The 22407-nt window shown below is 38.6% G+C and overlaps 2 protein-coding genes across 10 annotated transcripts; one reads left to right on the top strand and one right to left on the bottom strand.

Annotated features, from left to right (window-relative positions):
- Positions 1-878: 878 nt before the first annotated feature.
- Positions 879-15077, top strand: csde1 (cold shock domain containing E1, RNA-binding). 8 transcript variants are annotated; one of them, XM_042004874.1, is made up of 23 exons: positions 879-955; positions 3354-4012; positions 4752-4990; positions 6993-7191; positions 7317-7426; positions 8256-8342; positions 8759-8856; positions 8931-9012; positions 9195-9323; positions 9435-9560; positions 9685-9900; positions 9990-10160; positions 10245-10409; positions 10597-10608; positions 10839-10856; positions 11636-11743; positions 11986-12164; positions 12254-12366; positions 12671-12790; positions 12879-13057; positions 13164-13327; positions 13456-13588; positions 13928-15077. In XM_042004874.1, exons 3-23 carry the CDS (start codon positions 4865-4867, stop codon positions 13973-13975), a joined length of 2583 nt encoding a protein of 860 aa, XP_041860808.1. In that variant the 5' UTR covers positions 879-955; positions 3354-4012; positions 4752-4864; the 3' UTR covers positions 13976-15077. The 8 variants fall into 8 exon arrangements, with proteins under 8 accessions (XP_041860808.1, XP_041860807.1, XP_041860804.1 ...); XM_042004873.1 differs by having other exon boundaries at positions 7317-7483; positions 9990-10130; XM_042004870.1 differs by having other exon boundaries at positions 7317-7483.
- Positions 15078-15136: 59 nt separating this feature from the next.
- rassf11 (Ras association domain family member 11) lies at positions 15137-18026 on the bottom strand. Of its 2 annotated transcripts, none has more exons than XM_042004878.1 (3): positions 17958-18026; positions 17618-17789; positions 15137-17536 (listed from the first exon to the last, which is right to left on the bottom strand). In XM_042004878.1, exons 2-3 carry the CDS (start codon positions 17718-17720, stop codon positions 16215-16217), a joined length of 1425 nt encoding a protein of 474 aa, XP_041860812.1. In that variant the 5' UTR covers positions 17721-17789; positions 17958-18026; the 3' UTR covers positions 15137-16214. The 2 variants fall into 2 exon arrangements, with proteins under 2 accessions (XP_041860812.1, XP_041860813.1); XM_042004879.1 differs by having other exon boundaries at positions 17618-17873; positions 17958-17975.
- Positions 18027-22407: the final 4381 nt, after the last annotated feature.

Here is a 22407-nt window from a genome sequence, read left to right as displayed (position 1 = left end):
ATTGGTTGGTACGCCGTCCTTACAAAACTTAATTTCTATAAATTTGCTGAAGATCCTCTTTTTGTTTGAACTTTCTATTCTTGGTCATATCCTCCTCATTCTGAGTTTACCACAATGCACATGGCTATGTCCCTTGAATTCCTTCACTATCATTTTCCATAATCCAATGAATCAGTCATGGATCAAGAATAAAACACTGTGGAGCATTAAAATAAAAATTATAATACTATTTTTTTCTCTACTGTGTTAGCTGATTCCAAACTTTACCATGGTCCTTTAAATCCACCCAAAACCAGTGGCGATCTAATCAATACTATTTTGTTCAGACAGTAGAGATGATCTAATCTAGCAGCAGCCCTGGTAACAGCTGCAGTTTTTTTTTTTTTTTTTACTGGTTTATCAGTTAGATAACTGCCTTTAAAAGTAGCAGGGAGACAGAAAACGTGTCATTGTGAAATTCCCTGCAATATATATTTTGTAATTATTCTCTGTTAACTTCATATATTTATTTCATAGCCATATTTATTCATTTTATACCCATAAATGTTCAATTTATATAGTCATTCATTCATTATCTGTACCACTTTTTTTTTAATTTATTTAGTATTAAATTAATATTGTTAACCTTTGTCAAATAAGGTTTGTGCGACCCCAGAAACAGAAAAGAAAAAGCCCTTATTTTTTGTTTGTAGCTGGTAATGACATCAAAGCTTTGATTTCGGATAACAATGTAATTACTGTAATACATTGATGATAACATAACATACAGGTATAGCTATGTTTAATCTCCCATCGATCATTGCGTGTCTACAGAGGTAAGCTGCAGTGGCTCTCGCCTTTTGGCTCTTTGTTGAACTTCACGTTGTCAAATATCGCGGGAGCCACCTCCCTAATCACTACGTAATGTGCCGTGCTGCTTCTAGCGGCGCTGGTGACAGTGCTGAAAGCTGTTGGGGTGAGTTTTTATTAATTTAAATGTTTTTTAAAAAAGCATTAAATACCTGATTATGATGTATAAGTAATGCGCTTTCTATTTTTTTTGTACCCTCTCGGTCTTTTGAAGTGAACGGGTTATCTAGTGCTTAGACGTACGCAGAAGTCGGGCCTGGGTGGGGGCGGCTGTGTTTTTCACTCAACATAAATCACACAAGGGCCAACCAGTACATTAGCACGCTAGCTAACCGTAGCTGCTGCTACTCAGCTAGCATAGCAAATTACCCTGTTAGGATATTAAATGTTTGATCAAGCTAGTATTAATGTCTCCAGAAAATACCATAATACCCCAAAAGAAATGGCAATTTTATGGCTTTTATGTGTCATATATTAGTCAGAAAGAGCCTGAGATGTCAGTACGATCCTTGTACGTAGCTTCTTTGTTGTCTACCAGTCCTCGTGTCGTTAGCTCACGTAGTTACACGTTCTTTGTCGCTGTATGAGGGAAATAAACACGGTTGCTGACGTTTTGTGTTGGCTTAATTAAATGGCAAGTAAACACATGGTAAATGGCGTACTTACTCATCGTTAGTCTTCCCACTTTCACTTTGACTATTCACAACACTTTTTATGTAATTTCATCTGAAGGAACGCGTGTTGGAGGTCGTCGCCCCAAGTATGACCCAGTTCCACTATGTTTTTTTATTAGCATCACGGTGTTAGACGCGTATGACAGGGATGAAATTTTTCAGTGAGCTTTTCGAGTTAAACACCACTCACTTAATTTTTTTTCACTTAACATAAAAAGTCTAAAATATACGTTTTTATAGCAATAAATTCCAGTAAGAATGTAGTGATTGGTCGCTCCCACGTTTCTTGCTAACTCTTCGTGCCTGTGATAGCAACCTCTTTATTACAAAAAAAAGTAGTTTTTGTTTGGATACTTAATAGCATAATAATCCCGTTTCGGTGTGTTGATTTTCCTTTTCAAGAGAATGGAACGTAAGGGAACAATGGCTGTTTATGACTTTAGCTTTAGTAAGGTGCTAGTTTGCTCGTCGACGCAAGGTCATTAAGCGATGAGATGAGATTACTGTATTAATTTTATTAAACAAGCAGTACTATGGCACATTTAGGCCACCTTCAATTTTTTTAAAAAATAAGATTGTCGTGTGTTTGCTTTCGAACGGGCTAGCCGAGAAGTGACGTTTCTTATGGCGTTGCATACCGCAACGTGTTGGCTCAGGCCATATTGGCTGTTCCAGCTGAGGATAGCGGATTGTCAGGAAGTCACATGTTTCCCGTGTTAAAGCCGTTGTCTTTCTAGCCCAGACCAGGGTCGCGTCGCGTTATCGCCAAAGACCTTGTCGTTTTATTAAGTGGCCTCTTATAACTTAATAACCTTTACAGCTTCTACAAGTTTTTCCTATGTAATGGCTAGCGGGCTAACCTATGGTGTAATACAGATTAGGAAAGGAAGAAAATGGCCAGTCGCAGCTGTTTGTCTCGTGGAACCGTTTTCTGTTAGAGCTTCACCGAAAGTGAAAAAACAAAGAAGAACAGAAATACCCGTCCTCCAATGTTATTTTCATAGAAAAAAAGAAAACTCTGTTCATAGTGTTTAACTTTTAACATACATGTCATATCCATCTTTGACAAATTCGTTTATTTTTGCACTATGAATGGCTTCAGAGTGTTAGTTGTCATACTAGCACTGTCAGTTTTAAAAAGAACACAAAGGGGCATTTCCTGAGATTCATTTTTATTTATGATTGCAAAAAAAGGCCCTCACATAATCCATTTGAGGCTTCTTACAACCTCATATTGTAACCTTCTGGGATATAGGACAGTCATTGCAACACAGTCACAGCAGCATATCATGTGTCACAGGAGGGCTCAAGCAGCTTGTTTACAGAGCAGAGTATTTGGGTCAACAACATTCTACTTGATCAAACGGATGAGGGCGAGTTTCTAAATAAACTTAGGAAAAAGTCACACAGGTGTTATTCTTCTTGCTTGCAGAATTAGTGTTATTTGAACATGTGTACATTTAGTGTGGAAAAACACTCCAGACTTACATTGCAAAAAAAGTACTTGAGTTTGAAGTGCTGCCATAAATATCTTAGCCTGAACTAAGGGTATGCACAAGGACCTTTTTATATTCAGCACTTGCTTGCCTGTCAGCTGCCTAGCATTGTGTACTTATAAAGAGACATTTGAAGAGAACTTATTTACTTAAGAGTCAGGGTAAAGAATCTAATTTGTGAAATGAAAAGTTTTTTAAATTTTATTTTATTACTGGATTTATTTGTTTTATTGTTTTCGCTTGGGCCTTTTTAACTTTGGTACAACCCTAAAAGTAGGCCTGAGGTCATAGAGATTGGATCTTTATCTAACTAGATCTGTTCTTTTCCCTACAGTATGAAGTGAAAAAGAACAGAATTTTTGTACCATCTGCAACTGCTTCAAGTTCAGATCACAACAAGGAAACTGAAGATAAACCTCCCAGAAAAAGTTGCAACATTGAAAACACGTGGGGGAAAAGGATCACGTCAAGGATTTAAAAAAACAAGAAGTAACCAAATCCTGAAACGACCAAAGAAAACGCACATCAGCCCAGCTGAAATGCAGAAGAGAAGCAATCCTATGCCCAAGCATATTCTGAGAAGATAACTGATCTGAAACCAGAAGTTTGTGCCTACTCAACAGCTTTGACAAAGCACACGTCCCAACGCTGCTCCTAGCCCTCCTCATCCTCACTGCACCGTCGGCTCACCACCAGGTGTGGAGTGGGCTGCTGTCTGCTAGTGTCCCCATAGTTCCCCCCCATCTTTCCTTCCCTCTTCTACTCCTTGTTTTCTTTGTAACCTTTTTTCTAAGCAGTTTTATTGCACCTGCAATTGCCTTTTGAGCGCTAGACTTTTTCCCTCCCTTTTTTTTTTTTTAACTTTATGCAACTGTCTAGACCTTGTGCCAGAAACCTGTAAGAAGTGTGTGTGTTAAACTCGGTCTGTGTGTGAAGAGGTCTGCTAAATCATCAAGATCCAAACAATAAAAAGATTCAAGACAACCACTGAAGGTGAGTCTCGGTCATGGTTCTGTATAATGCAAAATCTGTTAACAGCTATACCTTTACCTTGCTTTTTTTCTCCTCATCCCCTTTATGATATTTGTAATTAAACAAATATTGTAATTAGAGTAGAATAACTACTTATATTGAGTCTCTGAAAAATTTCCCCTATGAAGTTATGAAATGACACTTGATTCTGGTTTGGTAAGTTGCAATGACTGGTAGCAACAATGCATGTTTGTTTTTTTGGCAATGCTCTTTGAAACTATTAGTGATCATATTTGGGTTCTCAGTTTTTAATCTGAATTCTGTCAGCTGACATCACAGATTACTATACCTTTAAAGCAGAAAGTTCCTGTCTTTGGACAGAATTTAACTGTTTTTTTTTTTGGTAGATGATTACGTATCTATTGCTTGATATTGAGAAGAACGTTTGGTAGTTACCTAAGTAACTTGTGCTTTTATTTTGTAAACATTGCTCTTCAAGTCTTTGAATATTCAACTAAACCATCAGCTCCATTCAGTTAAAGTATTTGACCTTAGTGGACAAAATGGATTGCTTTCCTACACTCAGCCTCACATCCTCTTCCTATTATGTCGTTTTTAAGTGATATCCTCCCTAATTTTTGCCTCTTTTAACCTCCCTGGGAATTAAAGCCCTCACAGCTATTTTCCTTTGTCACACTTGGCACACTGGCTGACCTATCTTCCTTACCCGTTATGTTTGTTCCTCTCTTCACCCTTGCAGACATCCAGCAGTGTATCATTGGGTGGTTACAAAACAGTTGTTAACAGTCAAGCAAAACGTTCAAAAAAGTAATCAAGTACTCAAGCAAGTTTGGTCCAAGTTAATCGGAAAATATGGGCAGCCCCTGGAAAGGCTTTGTTGAATTTACCTTGCCTGCGTCGCCACCCACCGCGTTTGTTAGTGCTGACCTGAGCAGCACACCCCCTGTCGGACTCAGCCTGTCACCATATGGCCGATCCGTAAGTTGCACTTTCCCATCTCTTTTCTGCGTGCCCCGCCCCATCGAGCACCCATCCACCCACCTTGCCCTGCATCTTTGCTGTGAATGGCCTAATCTCTTTCATCCTTTTCGGGCTCCCGAGACTAGCCTCTACTTGTGTTGTTGCAGGGTGAGAGGTGTTCTGGTGACTAGACTGTAGGAATTTGGCGCGTTTTTATTACTATTCCTGAAGAGCTTTTATTTTTCTTCTCTGCTTCATTAGTATTATTATGTTACTTTGCTTCACAATCTTTAAAAAAAAAAAAAAAAAAGGTCGTGACAGGCAAATCCTAATGTTGCTTACGCGTACATTCACTTAAATCGGGCAACACAAATGGAAGCCAAACTGCGTTTCGGCTAACCCCAGATAAAACAGAAAAAAAGTAATAATCATTGCATAAAATACTTGTCTATTAGCACTGAAATTGCACATTTTTTCTGAGACCAAAATGTTTTTTACATGATTGTAAAAAAACTGCATCTCTAGCAACCATATCCAATGTTCAGGCAGAAAATCTCTTTTTCTCTTGTCAGAAGAGCTTACTGTTATAGTGCTGTACAGGGTCTAACAGAAGAGGCTGCTCTGGGATCCCCCTCATAACCCATAATCCATCACCAGCTCTCTGTCAACTCTAGACGCACTGCTATTTGACCTGTCATTTGCATTTCCCAGTTCTCCATCTTTAGTAGTTTTTTATTTTACTTCAGTAGCATTAGCGACACTGCGCTTCAACCACTACATCTTATCTGACTTTGTCAAGGAGATGATCCTTTTTTAAGTTTCCACTTTGCTTTTTTTTTGTAAAGCATTCCTGTTTAAATGTACTGCTTTAAAACCATTTTTTTTTGTTTTGTGGATTAATCCTTAAAATGTGAGATTGTTATGGTTGAAAGACCGTCATGAGTGACCTTTGTGGTTTTCTTCCCAGGTGTTTATGTGCAAGGATTTCAAACCAGGTTTAAATTTTAGTGGTATTTGTAAATATAATATAGCAATGCCTGTATTTTGTGCGTTGCTGTGGTGCGGTGGCAAACTGTCGGGGAAAAAGATTAACATCAGTTGCACATGATGCACATTTCTGATGATCACAAGCCTGAAAATGACTTATTTTGCTTATCAATTCAACCAGTGGTAACATGTTTTCAGAAGAGGGGGGTTGAAACACTGATTGTGCACCCGTTTAAAGCTGGTGCCTTTTTCCAACAGCATATCCCAGCCCTATCCCCTGTGTCAGAAATGGAAAGGGGCTCCTCTGAACCCCCAGTGGCTCGCAACACTGGCTCTGCCCCATTTCCCTCCACTGGTCCCATGCCTATACCTCGTTCCTCCTCTGTCTCTTGCCATCCTCATCCAGGAAGTAAAAAACACAAGCGGACCCCCTTGTATCAGAGATCTGTAAGAGGATATATTCCATGGTCCCTGTACTGACTAAGAAGCTTTTAGTCGCTTTTATGTTGTGACTTTTGCTAACAGCATGGTTTGTAGATTGGTGGTAACAACCAGTTTATTAATGGTTTTCACAAAGTTTGAAGAGATGTTATTGATATTCTAACATGGTTAGTTGATGGATAAAGGGAGTTAAACAGGTTAAGTTTTTCAAAACTGCATGAAAGGGCAGATTTTTGTTAGTGTTGTGATGTCTTGGGTGAAAATTGTTTGACAAATTGAGGGATTGTAGCTTTTCTTGCATGAGGAAGTGCCACAGTCCCGTAGAATTGTTCTGACTTTCAGTATAATTGTGTTCTGCACCAATGACCCGATGGCCTAGAAGACTTCAACATACCATTTTGTTTTTCCTAGTACTTCACCACTTCGTCTGAAGTGTTCTGCAATTGCATGTTTGTGGTTTTATCTATTTTAGGTTGGCATCAAGCACTGCATTAAAGTGTGTCCACGTATCCCCCTCCCCTCTCGCCCTCAATCACTTGTTCCATATTGAGCCAGTGCTGGATGCATTGTAACGCTTTCTCTTCCTCTCCAGATGAGTTTTGATCCGGGCATGCTTCATAACAATGGACACACTGCATATGCCAATGGCACAGGGCCTGGTATCAGAGAGACTGGTGTGGTGGAGAAGCTCTTGACTTCCTATGGGTTTATCCAGTGCTCCGAACGTCAAGCTCGTCTCTTCTTTCACTGCTCCCAGTACAATGGTAACCTACAGGAGCTTAAAATAGGAGGTAAGAAACACTAATTGTTTTGTAAATGACTCTGTTAAACATAAAGCACCACTTCCCAAACTTATGTCACCTCTGACTGAATTCTGTCTGAATTGCCTTTTGTTTTTTTCTCTCTTTGTCATCAGATGATGTAGAGTTTGAGGTATCCTCTGACAGGCGCACTGGCAAGCCCATAGCAGTGAAGCTGCTTAAGATAAAGCCAGAAGTGCTGCCAGAGGAGCGCATCTCGGGCCAGGTGGGGCCAGACCTGCACGCCTATCCCTTTACTGTGCTGCATGGTTATATTCATCCAGTTAAGGAACACCGTTTTACTTTTGGTTATGTCCATGTCTGTCAGCTTTGCTCATGACACTTTTTTAAAAAATTTTTTTAAGTGGATGGCTTCTCTCAGGAAATGGAAATTTGTTTTTCCCTAATCCTGCATCTTAAATTTATTTATTTTTTCAATCAGTGTTTAGATTACCGTTGAATTTCAGATAGATTTTATGTTGATGGCATCCATGTTTGCTAGATGTGATGAATGTGTGAACAAATGTGTTCAAGTGTGAGTTCATTGTGTTTGTGGTGTTCAAGTGTGGATTCTTTGTGTTTGTGTATTTTGATTAGTCTAAGATGAAAACAAATCTTATGAGTAAGTGTGGTGCACAGCTCCAAAGAGCCAATGATCCTGACGGCTGCAGCATTAATTTCATTTTGGTTGATTTGGGTAAAGTTTTTGCCCAGACTTTTGCTTTTCACTCATTGGTAATGTGCAAAATAATAAATGCAAATGATGGCACTTGTGTCATGGTTAATACACACAAATTAAATTTGATGTGAAAGCCTCTTTTTAAGCGTCACTCTCTTACTCATTTACTTGTTCATCAGGTCATCAACTTGCACAGTATCAGTTACAGTTAAGTGATCTTGTTTATGACAATCACTTGAAAAGCTACTTCACCAGTTGAAATTCAGCCATTTTGCTAATCACATGTTATATGTTTATCCATATCTAATGTTAAGCAAAGACTGGGGAAGCATTTTGTTAATGACCGCTCCCTGTACTCTTTCCCCCTTCATTACAGGTCGTTTCAGCTATCCCAATGCATTTGGATGGAAAATCTGCCCCTGGCCAGGTGCCCACTGGCAGTGTTTGTTATGAAAGAAATGGGGTAAGATACGGGGGATGAATCACAGAATACTGGGTTGAAAATGTAGAAAATAGAAGTAATTTCAGCAATTTCTTGCAAAGTTTCATCCTTGTTCTCTTAAGGATTGTATCCATAAACCATTACATTATCCTGTGCCTACCTCAGTATTACTTAATGCCTACTTGGATCTTTCACAGTAAAAAAAATTAATCTTCTTTCTCTACTGATAAGCTGTAATGTTTCTGAGAATAGTTTCGTGTGTTTCCTCAGTCACAGTAGGTGGGACAAGGGAAGCCTCCAGAGCAAATGGCTGGTTGGCCTATTTACATGCATACTTGTAGTTTGTGCATGGTCTTGCTTGTCAAATAGCTTTTAGTTTTATATGTGTCCCCCACCTAACTTTTTAACCATGTTTGATGCTTTGCTGCTTTTTGCAGGAAGTGTTCTATCTGACTTATACTCCTGAAGATGTGGAGGGTAACATCCACCTGGAGACAGGTGACAAAGTCAGCTTTTATATGGAGACCAACAAGCAGTAAGTCTCAACATGATGTCCATAATATAACAGCTTGCACTTGATTGTATATTCATTGCTTGCTCATTTTTCAGTACTGGTGCAGTCAGTGCTCGCAATATTCAGCTTGTGAAGAAAAAGCAGTCGAGGTGTCAGGGTGTGGTGTGCGCTACAAAGGTAAGGGCTGCTGAAATCTTAAGACAATGGAAATAAATAAAATGGAAATAAAATGTGTGTTGATTTGAGTGCATGTAATTTTTTTTAAGTCAGCTGTCTGAATTGGTTAAACATAGCTATCCACCAACCCTTTTAAGATCTCTAATTTGGATCAGCTCATAATGTTGAACCTTCTCTTTCAGGAGGCTTTTGGGTTTATTGAGAGGGCAGATGTGGTGAAGGAGATCTTTTTCCACTACAGCGAGTTCAAAGGTGATCTGGAAGCTCTTCAGGCTGGAGATGATGTTGAATTTACCATCAAAGACAGAAATGTAAGTGTCAAGCTTTTCAACTTTCCACAATTGCCTGACGACTGAACTTTGAGAGATCTAGCAAGCTTTGGCGTCTGTCACAATCAGTGTTTATACCTTTTTACTCTATAGGGTAAGGAAGTAGCTACAGATGTGAGGCTGCTCCCCCAGGGAACTGTCATCTTTGAGGATATTAGCATTGAGCAGTTTGAAGGCAGTGTTGTCAAAGTCATTCCCAAGGTTCCCACCAAAAATCAGGTAAGTAAATCACAAAATTGACAAAATGGAATAGACTATATGAAAACAGGCATGGAAATGTAAAATACCAACAAAGACGACACTAACTTTTAACTTTACCATTCTATCCTTCCTGTTGCTACAGAACGACCCCCTGCCTGGTCGCATCAGTGCAAGGATTGGTTTCACAGACAAGGAACTGCCTTTTGGAGAGAAGGACACAAAGTCCAAGGTGACACTTTTGGAGGGAGACCACATTCAATTTAACATCTCCACTGATCGCAGAGACAAACTAGAGAGGGCCACCAACATTGATGTACTCCCTGATACCTTCAACTTCACCAAGGAGACACGTGAAATGGTTAGGATTTTTTTCCCCCAAACAATTGGGAAAAGATGGCCATGTTTGTTGAGCTAAACTGAATACTTTGTCTGCAACTCTTCATCTAGGGAGTCATTGCAGCTATACGTGATGGCTTTGGTTTTATCAAGTGTGTGGATCGGGACGCCCGGATGTTCTTTCACTTCAGTGAGGTCCTGGAGGAGAGCCAGCTTCATATCTCAGATGAAGTGGAGTTCACTGTTGTGCCTGTAGGTCCTGTTAATAAGCTTTTCACAAAAGTATGTATTTTCCATTAACGTTCAAGCAAGTACACTTTCTTAATTGTGTGTTAGAAATTAAAGTAAATATCTGGTCATGTCCAGGATATGCTGTCAGCTCAGAGGAACCATGCAGTGCGCATTAAGAAACTTCCCAAAGGAACCGTGTCCTTCCATACCCAGTCTGAGCAGCGCTTTGTAGGCGTGGTGGAAAAGGAAGTTGTTGCAGCCACCAACAAGAATGCAAGTCCCACCAAGGGCAAGGAGAAGGTACCAGACTTGACAAATGTGATTTAAACATTTAGCTTGAAACTACCACCCGTGTATTCAGAAGAGTTTTTAGTCCGATTACCAACCGTTCTCAACTACCTCCTTTCCAGTTTCTGTTTTAGTTCTAATGTTGGTCTTTGTTTTCTCCTTTAATGACCACGACCTGCTCATGCTTCTTGTTGGTTAGAAAAAAGACAAGGTAGGACTGAGACCTGCATGAAGCTTAATGAATGTCTCACAAATGAAGACACTCATTTTCTAGAGAAACTTAGTATATGATTGTCTTATAATTAACTAACTTTTTAGAAATGCTTAATTTTCTTGACCCAGTCTACAAGTCAAGAGTAGTCCAGTGTAGGAACTCTGTTTACAAATGACATTTACAAACCTTGCTGTCTAATGGGTTCTTTTGTTTTGTTTCTTTTTAAGGGAAAACTTGTAGAAAAGGTTGGTTTTTGCAGGCCTCTGACTTACTGATTGTCACTGTTACATCTTAAGTTGACAGCATGGTTTTCAATCACCAGTTAACCCTTTAAAAAATGTTATCAAGTGATTCAGTGAGTAGTAGGGCTGCACAATTAAAACATAATTTCTTAGAACACGTAAGAACAGTCTGTCTTTAAGTTATAGTATTCATACATGTAATTTTATATCGGTATTAAGGATTATTGTCCTGGTCTCAGTTGCACAGCTGTGCTTTTTTGTACTTCTGAAATAACTGCTAAGCATTTTGGCTCAAAGAACAATTTATATTAAAGTGGCATTAAAACCATGACTCAAGATTAAGAGACTGAAATGGTCTGTCTTCTTACTTTTACCTAGCTGTTTTTGAAAATGTTCATGTTCCTATGCGTAGATTTAATTCTCTGTGTATAGTGCCAATAAATTTAATGCTGAGACTGGTTCAAACTCTTTTTGCTCCCAGTAGTTGAAACTTAATTTTGCAGCCCTACATAGTAGGCTGCAACTCGGAGCTAACTACACTGCTACAGAATAATACATTTTACACTTTTGTGCTGCTCATGCTTGTGTAGACTGTTAGCACACCACCTTCTAATGCATAACATACAACATGGTAGCCGGAATTAGTTTAGCCCCTTTATGAGACATTACCATGTCAAATTTGCTTTGATTGGTGAGACGTTTGGCCTTTCTTGGAGAGAGCTTAATCAAGTGCTTTTAATAAGTGGAAAGATGATGAAAGTTTGATCTTCTGCATTCTTCAGGAGGCTGAGGAAGGAGTGATTGCATATGAAGACTGTGGAGTGAAGCTCACTGTGCCATACCATGTTAAAGATCTGGAAGGAGGAAGCTTCCCTCAAGTTGGAGACAAGGTATCTATCAAACTGCTCAGTATTTTTACATGAGATTATATAATGAGAGCTAATACAAATGGTTGACTAAATCAGAACTCTGCTACCAAGAAGGCAGTATTGAAGTTGCACACGTTTCCTATATCTACCATGTTTTTGTAGCTGCAAGTTATTTTTTTATTTTATTTATTTTTTTGTTATTATTGCTCAGTGCACCATAGTTTTTATTTGCTTGTATGACTTGAAAATTTTTGGTCCCTTAGGTGGAGTTTTCGATTAATGAAGTGAAGCGAACTGGCCAACAGAGCGCTGTCTCCATCAGGGTCCTTAACCGTAACTCCTCTAATGCCAAGAGACTGCATGGATTTGTTGCCGCACTGAAAGATAATTTTGGCTTCATTGAGACTGCAAATCATGACCAGGAAATTTTCTTTCATTACAGGTAGCGGTTCGGTTCCAAATAATGTTTTGAATTAGGTAATAGCTAATGTAATTGACATGCAAATCATTTTTAATGATGTTTTTCCCCAGTGAAATGTGTGGAGACCTGGATAACTTGGAGCTGGGTGACACAGTGGAGTACACTCTTTCCAAAGGAAAAGGAAACAAAGTCAGTGCTGAGAAGGTTACCAAAGTGGCTGCAGGTATTAGAGGTTGAATATTTTGATGTGCTATTAGCATTTAATTCAATCCAGTTCAGCGTAATTTGCATAGTTCCACTTCTCAACAGTCATCTCAAGACACTTCACAGATGTGATTGATTCAAGCCAAGTCATTGTGATCCAGTTAAAATAAATTCACATTAGTCCATTTTATGACTGTTCATATCTTCCTATTGATAAAAATTAATAGCCTAAGTCAACCAGCAGATTCTGATTTATTTTAACATGGTGTGGGTCACGATGCCTCTCAAATGAAACTATGAAATCGACTGTTTTCTGCTTTTAGTGAACAGTGCTGGTGAGGATGTTGGTGCTGCAGTGATGACAGGGAAAGTCCTTCGTCCCATACGCAGTGTGGACCCCTCACAGACAGAGTATCAGGGGCTCATTGAAGTCATAGAGGAAGGTTAGTGATGGTTACACTTGGACTTTTGGTTCAAGTTTTAAATCATAATGCTTGATTTGGGGAAAGCTAAATTGTTTTCACTCTCTAGGTGGGGGGAAAGGGCAGAATTATCCCTTTGGAATTATGGGGATGACAAACAAGTCAGATTGTCTGCAAAAAGGAGAAATTGTGAAGTTCCAGGTTTGCACAGTCACCCAAACTGGCCAGAAGATGGCCTGTAATGTGGTCCCTCAGCGTAGAGCCGTGGTGGAGTGTGTCAAGGACCAGGTAGTGTTCATGTGTCCTCAATTCCATTACCTTGATCTCTGGCTTATGTGAAGGGTATTAAACTTTTCTAAATCCTGATTGTTTTTTCCTTCTTCATTGCTTCCAGTTTGGTTTTATAACATATGAAGTGGGTGATAGCAAGAAGCTGTTCTTCCACGTCAAAGAAGTACAGGATGGCCTAGAGCTCCAGACTGGGGATGAGGTGGAATTCTCAGTTGTTCTCAATCAACGCACGGGGAAATGTAGTGCTTGCAACGTGCGCAGAGTCAGGTAAGAAACAAGTTTCCAGGACTATGAAGGATCCAGAACCTAAATTAACTTCACTTTTAATAAATAAAATTCTGGAATTCCTGTTACACAATACTTGGTCTAACCATTAATCACGTTGAATGTCATAGTGAGGGGTCTAAACCAGTGGTGACGCCACGACCCGACCGTCTGGTGAACCGACTGAAGAGCATCACTCTTGATGATGCCAGTGCTCCTCGTCTGGTTATTGTAAGACAGCCCCGTGGTCCCGACAGTTCAAAGGTATGATTCTGTACTTTTACCACAATTTATTAACTGTATTATCATTTAAATTAGATTGTGTTCTTGCAATTAAATTGAGTTTAGACATTAAGTTGATCTGTAACCTTTACTAATAATTTAGTTGATTTTAAAAACTCTGAAATACCTTTTAAGCTTTGTGAAATTATTTATTTAAATTTTTTTTTTGCTCCCAACTGGATTGCATCCCATTCAGCGAGTGATGAACCTGTACATTAATTTCTATAAAATCCAGCAGACTTGTTTTTTCACCAGATATTTTCTCTGTAGAATACTAATTGAATACTTTTAGTTGATGAACTGATGTCTTCTCCTGTGCAGGGCTTCAGTGTGGAACGCAAGACTCGACAGCCTGGTGTCATTGACTGAGCAATACGTAGCCTGCCCTACATGATGTTGGTGGGATGCTGTCCTTGAGGGCAACAGCAAGAGGATAAGGGAAAGTGATTTGACTTATGCTTGTACACCAACTCATCCACAAAATATATAAACACATGCAGTAATTAGCATGTGTATTCTTTGCCCCCAATGATACCCAAGGGAACTTTTTTCATTCCAGTGTTCCCTGCCTCCCATGTATGATGTACTTTATAGTTCCACACTGCAGTGTACATGGGATCTCTTGAGTGTGTGCGTGTGTGACGTATCCTAGAGGTGATTAGTGTGTATTGGAGGTATTTGTTTCTGAGGGTCTTTTCCCTCTAAATCAGAGTGACGACTGTGTGGCTGGTTATGTCCTGATCTTTGAATCTGCTTTGTCTGGAATTCTGCACCTGTAATCTGTCCATTAGTTTGACTGGGTGGATGAGTGTGATTGTTGGCATGTATTTCAACCTTTGCTCCATTTTTGTTCCTCATGCTCTTTTTGCTTACGGAAACTTAAAACTATTTCATTATCAAGTTTCCTCTACTGTATGCTTTCCTACAAAATGCATAAAGCAAAGTTCCCTCCATAAGGAGGATCATATTTCTCATATGCGCGAGCTTAACTTGAGGATTCTGATTCTGCTCGTTTTTTTTGAGCAGTTTTAAAATGCTTTACTGAAGAGCTGAAGTGAAAGCATGGTGTGTATGTTTTGTGTGTGTGTGATGTATCTGAATGTAAAAGTAGTTACTCTGATGGGATTTACTTTTACCAGTCTAGAGCCTTGAGATACCTTTTGGTATTTATATGCTTCACTTGAGCAATTTTCCCAGGTGCAGAATTCCTTGTGGCATCTCATAACTACAGTTCTTTTATACTTTTTTTTTCTCTTGTTGCACTTTTATTTTTTATTTTAAAAATATTTTGCTTTATTTTTCCATTTAAAGTTGATCTGCTACTATTGAATAAGTCAGAAGGTGCCTAAAAACTACAAGCAAAATGATATGAAACAAAATAATAAGTAGATCCTCTTTTTTCCAGCCAAAATATTCAGAACAAACCAAGGGTGGCAGATATTTTTTCTTTTCCTTTTATTTTCCCTCCCTTAGCAGAAATAATACTGATATGCATCCCAAACCTGTGGGTTGAACTATACTGTATGTAATGTTTGCGCTTTTTTTTTTGTTTTGTTTTTTCAATTGAAGTTCAAACTTCTGACATAATGAAAGAAATTTAATTTAAAGAAGGGTAAATTACGATAATTCATTTTATTGAATAAAAGAGGATTATGAATCTGGATAGTTAATGCTCTGGAGACCAGATGACAGAACTGTTGTGCCTCTGCACATAGAATTTATTTCATCTGAGATCATCAGGTTTCAGTTGAACCACATACAAAGGTTCCCATGTTTGTTTGTTTTTTTTTTGTTTGTTTGTTTTTTTTTTTTTTTTTGTTAATGGTCTTGAATGGAAAAACAAAAAAAATAAAGTTCTATTAAATTCAGAAATTTTGTTGTCTGTCTTCTAAAAGTGTCAAAGTATGCTATTACACTGGGGTAAAGGTGGTAGGAGGAGGTGGGGAGGGGACACAAAATGTGAGATTAAAGGAAAGATGCAGATTTGCTGTTTTCACTTCACTGGCCAGTAGTGGTAACAACAAGATAATGGTGCATATGCATGGCTGTCAATGAACAGAACCACTGTTACAATGCAAAACATAAGAGCTTCTCAATGTAAGAGTACAAATTCAAAGGGAAATACTTGTATTTGGCTCCAACCTGGCCCTTTTATAAAGGGTTACTTGTGTGGATAAGCTGAGTAACAGTTCAGTAACGTCCATTGTCCGTTTTTGCTGCCACTTGGTGGTGGTAGACGATTTGGTTTTGCAGCATTAAAAATAAAACAATTCAAAGCCAAATGTTTAAGATGTCTTGGAGCTGTCAGCAAGTTAAATTTAAACAAATTAATACATCATGGACATTCATTCAAGCATAATGCAAAAACATTTAGTCATAAGCATGCATCACATTAAATATTGGATAAAATGTTATGAAATATTGACAAGGTTGCAGCGAGGTATGTAAATTGCAAATTATGCCATCTCAGTTAAAACATTTAGTTTAAAAATAAACCTTTAATGGTGATAAAGTGAAATGATACGTTTCTAGATTGTTATTATTGTGCATTTACATATCACAATGAAACTGCCACCCGTTTCTGACGTCTTTTCGCACATTTCTCATTCTAAACCTTGGTACCTCCCAGATATATCGTGAGTTCAGAGCGGTGAATCATCTTCTTTTTCATCTGCGACTGAGTGTTCTGGGCTTCTGACCAGCGTGTCCACCACTCCCTTAGCTCAGTGGGTCCTGTGGGACGCCGCTCCTTTATCTGATTTGGAGGAATAAGAGCATGAGGAGGGTTGAAGTCTTCCCTGGGTGGGAGCTTTTTAACATTTTTATCCCCATCTAAATCAGATTGTTGCACGTTGGCATCCTTTGTCTGTGCTGGAATCTCAGCAGCGGCATTAATGTTTGGGACCGTTTCTGAATCCTGTGGAACATTCTGACCAGTAGAAAGATCGAGTCCCTGCATTTTGCGCCTGTACTCCTCCAGTTTAGCCTTACACTCCGCAGCTTTTGCTCTCATTTCCAGGAACTGACATTGCAAATCTTTCTCATAGCCTTCCTCTGCTTTTAATTCATTTTCCCAAAACTTGATCTGCTCCATCTCCTCTTCAACCATTCTGTTCTGAGCTTCCTGTTCAGCTCTTTCAGCCTTCTGTTTTCCCTCAAGCTCAAAAATCTGTTTGTCCATGTTGGTTATTTGGACCTGTAAATCCTGCAGGCACAAAAGCTGGCATATGATGGTTTCTCTTACACTGTTTTTCTCATCCTCTGTTGTTGTACCACATCTTGAACTTCTTAGGTCAGATTTTGCCTCTCGGGTTATTTTGGAGTGCTTGATTTCTTTACCTCTCGTTTGATTTCCAATACAGCAGGAGGTTTGATGGTCCAAGTCTGATTTTAAACTTCTCTCACCTCTTGCTTTACCTCTGCTACTCCGATCTGAGTTATCTTTCTCAATACTGAGAGACAGATCCATAGAGGCACTGTTTCTTTTACCGCTCTTCTTCTTGCTTTCCTTATCAGAGGCAGTACTGTAGACTTTGCCTCTCCCTAGACTTTCCAGCCATTCCCAGGCCTCCTCCATGAGTGTCAAAGACTTTCTTTTAGGCTTTTTCAGGTCCTCTTGCTTCTGGTCAGCTTCTTGTCTCAAACAGGACAACATCGGCAAACTTTGGCGATGCAAACTTAGGGAGCTGCTGCCCCTGCGGATTCTGGCACCTGCATCTTTCCGTCTCATAGGTGGACACGGCTGGTATCTGCCAACTTTTGCCCTGTTCATTTCATCCCACACAGAAGACCCGCTGTGTTGTAGAGTAAGCTGGACATCTCTAGCCTGCTCACCGTACTTCTCCAGGGTTTCCAGAAGGCGCTCATCAGGCATCATGCATCGATTGAAGTCTTTAAATTTCTCCCTTAAGGTGTAGCGACCAGGCTGGCCTACAGAGAATATGACATTTCAGTTATACGCCTGGTCTAAATGTCTGAACATGAAATGAATTTAGCAGATTATGTACATACCAAGAGCTTGAGCCAATGCATGGACCACTTCTTGGCATGTTGTTTCCTCTGTAACTCCACAAACCACACGTGGGATGCCATCCACAGACACTTTCACTTCCATTGTAACCAGTGTGTGATCTTAGAAAGTCACAAACAATATGTGGCGCACTGAGCAGGGGCTCTTCTCCTTCTGTTAGAGGAAGTGGTGGAGACAGCAAAATGACCTTAATTAACATTCACTGTAATCTGTCTGCCCACCACGAGTCAGTCAAGCCTGAGGACAGCGGAATCATTATTCAGAAATATCTGAAAAGAGGTATTTGTAAACAGCTAGTGGCAAAATATTAGCAGAACCTACCTTTTTGTACTTCTGCCAGAACAGATGCTCAGACTGGTTTGTTTTTAGGGTAAATGTTCTATTTGGGAGCAACAGCAGAGCAATTATGGTCAATTAAAATTCCAGCAGGCATCTACCACCAGGGACAGTTTATGATCCCACCCATTTCGGGTAATTTCCATTTAGAAAAAAAACAAGAAGATTCAAGGAAGAATGGCGATGCAGTGATTGTCGATGTTGCCTCTAAGGAAGATGGTTACTGATTCTTTCTAGATTATAATGGTTGGAACAACCAGTAAACATCCCCTGTGCTGAATGAAAAAAAAGCCATTGAAAAAAATCCATTGTTTGAACTGCTTCAACTCAGCCATATTCTTTAAATTCTACCTTTTAAAGCCTCTTTGAGGCATTTTTATGTGTATGTTTAGGGCCATTATCCTGCGTCTGAGAAGCACTGGCTGGTGGATTTTAGTGCTGAAAGATGCTTTAAATGTTGTGTAGTGAAGTGTCATAGTGATGGTTTTGGAGAGGCTTACTCTGGTGTTTTGTAGTTGAAACTATGCTCCATGCAGCATTGAATCAATGTGGTAGAAACTAGTAGTGGGTAAACTATCTTTTTTTCCTACAGGCAATGATTATCAAAAAATGCCACTTATTGGACAACAGAACTGACACGATATCACATCGATTTTGGAAGATTTACTGTCAAAATAATATCATTGGTTCTGTTCCACAAGCTTATGACACTGTGCCACAAATTCTTGTAACTAATTTGTGACTGCTTTGGCATTTAGTTAGAGAACAATTGCAGGGCTTTTACCTTTAAAAGAAATCTTCTTTTCATCAGTTATGTTTCAGCATGCTCTGTTGATCAGCATCTCTTGTGCTCCTCGAACAGAGCAGCACTCCCTTGGCATACTAAACATCCTGTTGTAGAGGCTCAACTTATCAATCATATAGATGCTTGCACTTGGTTAAAAAAAAAGCAAGATTCTGAGACAACTTTTTTTTCCCCCTATTTATTTATTTTTTAATTCATCCCAAGTCTGTTTCTGCCATCAAAACTACACGCATTTTAAGTCCAATCTTTATCCAATTTAAAGCAGCGCTCTCTGCTGTAATCAAGTGAAATGTCTGCATTGATTTTTAATAGCTCAGGATTTATTAACTTATTGTTTTTTTTTTATTTTGGGGTTGTTTTGAAGGAGTCCAGCCAGAACTGCTCAAACAGTCCATGGTCTGCTTCCTGATCTCACAGACCTCAAATTATTTTTGGTCAGGCTGCTCAGACATGTTTTCCTTTTATTAAACTGATGTTTCTTAAGCATTTTACTCAAAATGTGTTACTTTTCTTTTAAGAAGATAGATTTAGCTTTTTTCTTTAGTTTCACCCCTCTCTGTCAGTGTTGCGTAGATTTGTGTATGACAACGGTCTACAAAATTACAAACCCAAATGCCCACAAAATGTTATGAACTCACACATATATGAACTTGTAAACAGGGATAATATAGAGTTTTTAAAAATGCAAAACGTATACCTATACATCTGAGTATGTGTTTTATCACCTGGATTTCAACATTTGTAACTATGATTAACAGGTCTGCATATTTTTTTCAATCTTAAAATCATACTGAACGTTTTAAAGTTAAAGACAATGGTTAGTTTGCCATTAATTGTAATTAATTTGGAATTTCTTTATTTAACCTTTATTTAACCAGGACAATTCCATTAACAATATTAACCTCTTTTTTTCTTTTTTTCTTTTTTTTTTTTAGGGGAGCCCTGGCCAGGATAGGTAGCATTAAACACAGTTAAGAGGTTACACAATTAAAACAAAAAACAGACAAGACAAAAAAAAAAAAAAAAAAAAACATAAAAAAACAACTAAAACATATTTGATATTGAGACAAATAACTGAGATAATTCCATTCTTTTAATATTTTAATTTAAAGTATTTGTTGATATGTTGTTTGTTGTGTGCATTTTCCCTTATTTTTACAACTGTGAAGCTTGGTTTGTAACACAAGCAGAAAAATCCTTTGTTCAGTCAGTGGGGTGTTTTTAGCTCAGGGTGTTGCTCTGTAACAGGAAGGGGGATTTCAAGTCAAACAGAACATGTAAACAAGCTGAAACTCTGTCCCACTACAGCTAAATATATACTTATTCCTCAATCAGATCATCCTGCTGATTGTTAAAATTAGGATTTTCACCCTTGGCAATTTTTATTTGTTTCCATAAAGTTTCCAAAAATTGTCTGTAAATAGCTCATCGACAGCAAACTCTGCAGCTTACACCTAAATACAGTAAGTTAATTTGGTCTTAATGTTAAAATCTTGATGGTGTTTTACAACAGGCCGATGCTTCAACTTTGTCTTACAGAAATCTGAAACCACATAAAAGATCTGATGGTACCAGTAAGCAAAGCACTTGCAAACTGCACTCACAGTTTTTAGGCAGATGATTATTCTGGCATAATTTGCAATTCTTTGCATATTTTTTTAAACCTATTTAAACATAAATGCTTTAATTTGATCACTTTCAGCTGATATGCAACATGCAATGAGGTGTTTGTGGCTTAACATTTTATATTAGGAAGTCCATTATTATTGGCCAGCCTTATATTCTCATGGAAAATGGGTCTAAAACTGATTTTGTTGACAATGAAAACTCAGAAACTGTGAATGCCAAATTACACCATGTTCCAGAAACACAGCCCACCTGGAAAATCTTAAAGTACAAGGTTTTAGGGGCTCAGATACATTGGGTGAAGGCAACGGAGGCTGAAACACAATCACTACTGATTAACATCAACATATGAAGGCAACATGATCTGGCCCAAGAGATACCTGGAGACAGATTATTCCAAGGTAGATGAAAGTGACAGTTGATGGAGCAGATCAACGGGTCTGTGGTTGATAATTAATGAAGATAGGGTATCACTTGGAGTCTAGTAAGGGCTGCTATCATTAAGGAAGAGCTAGATGAACATCTTCATTCCACACCCAGTTAAAGTATACTTTCATAAAGCTTTGTTATAGGAAAGAGTTCAATAAAACCTGCCAGATAGCAAAAGTAAAAAATAACCTAACTGCTGTGTGACCTAGTTACTTCCTTCCTCACCTGACACATACCCTACAGAGAACTCATGAGTCCTGTTCAAACGTGAGATTTACAGTGAGGGAACACAATACACCAACCAAACCTTTTTGGAGGCAACGGTTGCTGCTTCAGTGAAAGTTGATCATGACTCCTTAGATGGAAGGCTCACGGTGGTGGTTGAAAAGAAGGGTGGCTATGTTGGTCACTAAAAATTATTGTCAGACAAAAGTGTTGTCTATCGTTTTATATCATGTTAACCCCCAGACCTAAACAAAAATAAATAAATATGATAAACAAATGAACTGACAGAATTTCTTTCTGTGTTTTGGGTGCCTCATAAATGTATATTTGAACATATTTCTCACAGGAAGAAGGAAATGATTCAGGTTTAATGTTCATGTCAGGCTGACTGACTGCATCATCTTGTCTGAGAATGCAGTTGAGATAAAATCAGAAATACTTATATGATGGCAATATTCAACAGAAAAAAAACTTGTAAAATATGTTGGAGGGAATGTTTCTGGTCTCTAAAGCTTTTTGGGTTTGCCTGCATCATATGAAACAGGCTATACAGATGATACTCAAGGGAAACCTCCAAAATGCTAAATGAAAACATCTTTCTAGCAGAGGCTGAGCAGAGGAGCACCTGTTGTAATCTAGTAGTGTCAGAGTGGGCGATGATGATGATGGGTGAAATATGAGATGGACAAACTTGAACTGCCTGCTCCCCCCTGCTCAGTTGCTGTTAATCTCACAAGTTCATGGTCAAGAACAGTCTGCTCCCTCCAGACAGCAAAAAAAAAAAAGTCTGAAGCTGAATTATTGTTAGATAAACTGCTATAAACCAATTTTAAGGGAAATTAGTCAAGTTTCTTTTATAAGTTATTTTCTTTTACAATGAAATCATTGAACAAAGGGGGCAAGAGGTGAATCAACCCACTTCAGGTGTTAAAAATCATAGTAAAAGATGCTATAAAACGACATTAAGTATTTGGAATGTTTTGTTGTGAAGTGTATTACCCTGAAAGACCTGTCATTTATAAATACCCAGACTCCAGATTTAAGATGTAAAAGTTCTGTCTGACTTTTCACATTCTGAAGGCTGAATTGAATGTCTGTCCATTTCTAGACTAGTAGCACTTTAAGAGGCACTTTGACATTTAGGATCACATTCCCTAAAAATAGATGTCCACTTAAGTTATCCTCAAGCTGCACAAACAGGATGAACAGGCAGCATATGTGGGTTAGAAATGACTAATTTTACGAATATAAAGGGGGATCTTGGTATGCAGATAGTTTCAGGGCTTTATTGTCAGGTTTGTGACATTTCAAGTGTCGGTACAGCAACGTTTATTTACATTTTTTCTGTTT

Source organism: Melanotaenia boesemani, chromosome 13 (genome assembly GCF_017639745.1).
Source record: "Melanotaenia boesemani isolate fMelBoe1 chromosome 13, fMelBoe1.pri, whole genome shotgun sequence".
Taxonomy (NCBI): Eukaryota; Metazoa; Chordata; class Actinopteri; order Atheriniformes; family Melanotaeniidae; genus Melanotaenia; species Melanotaenia boesemani.
Note: the sequence above shows the minus strand (reverse complement) of the source record. Positions and strands in the feature narration are given on the sequence as shown.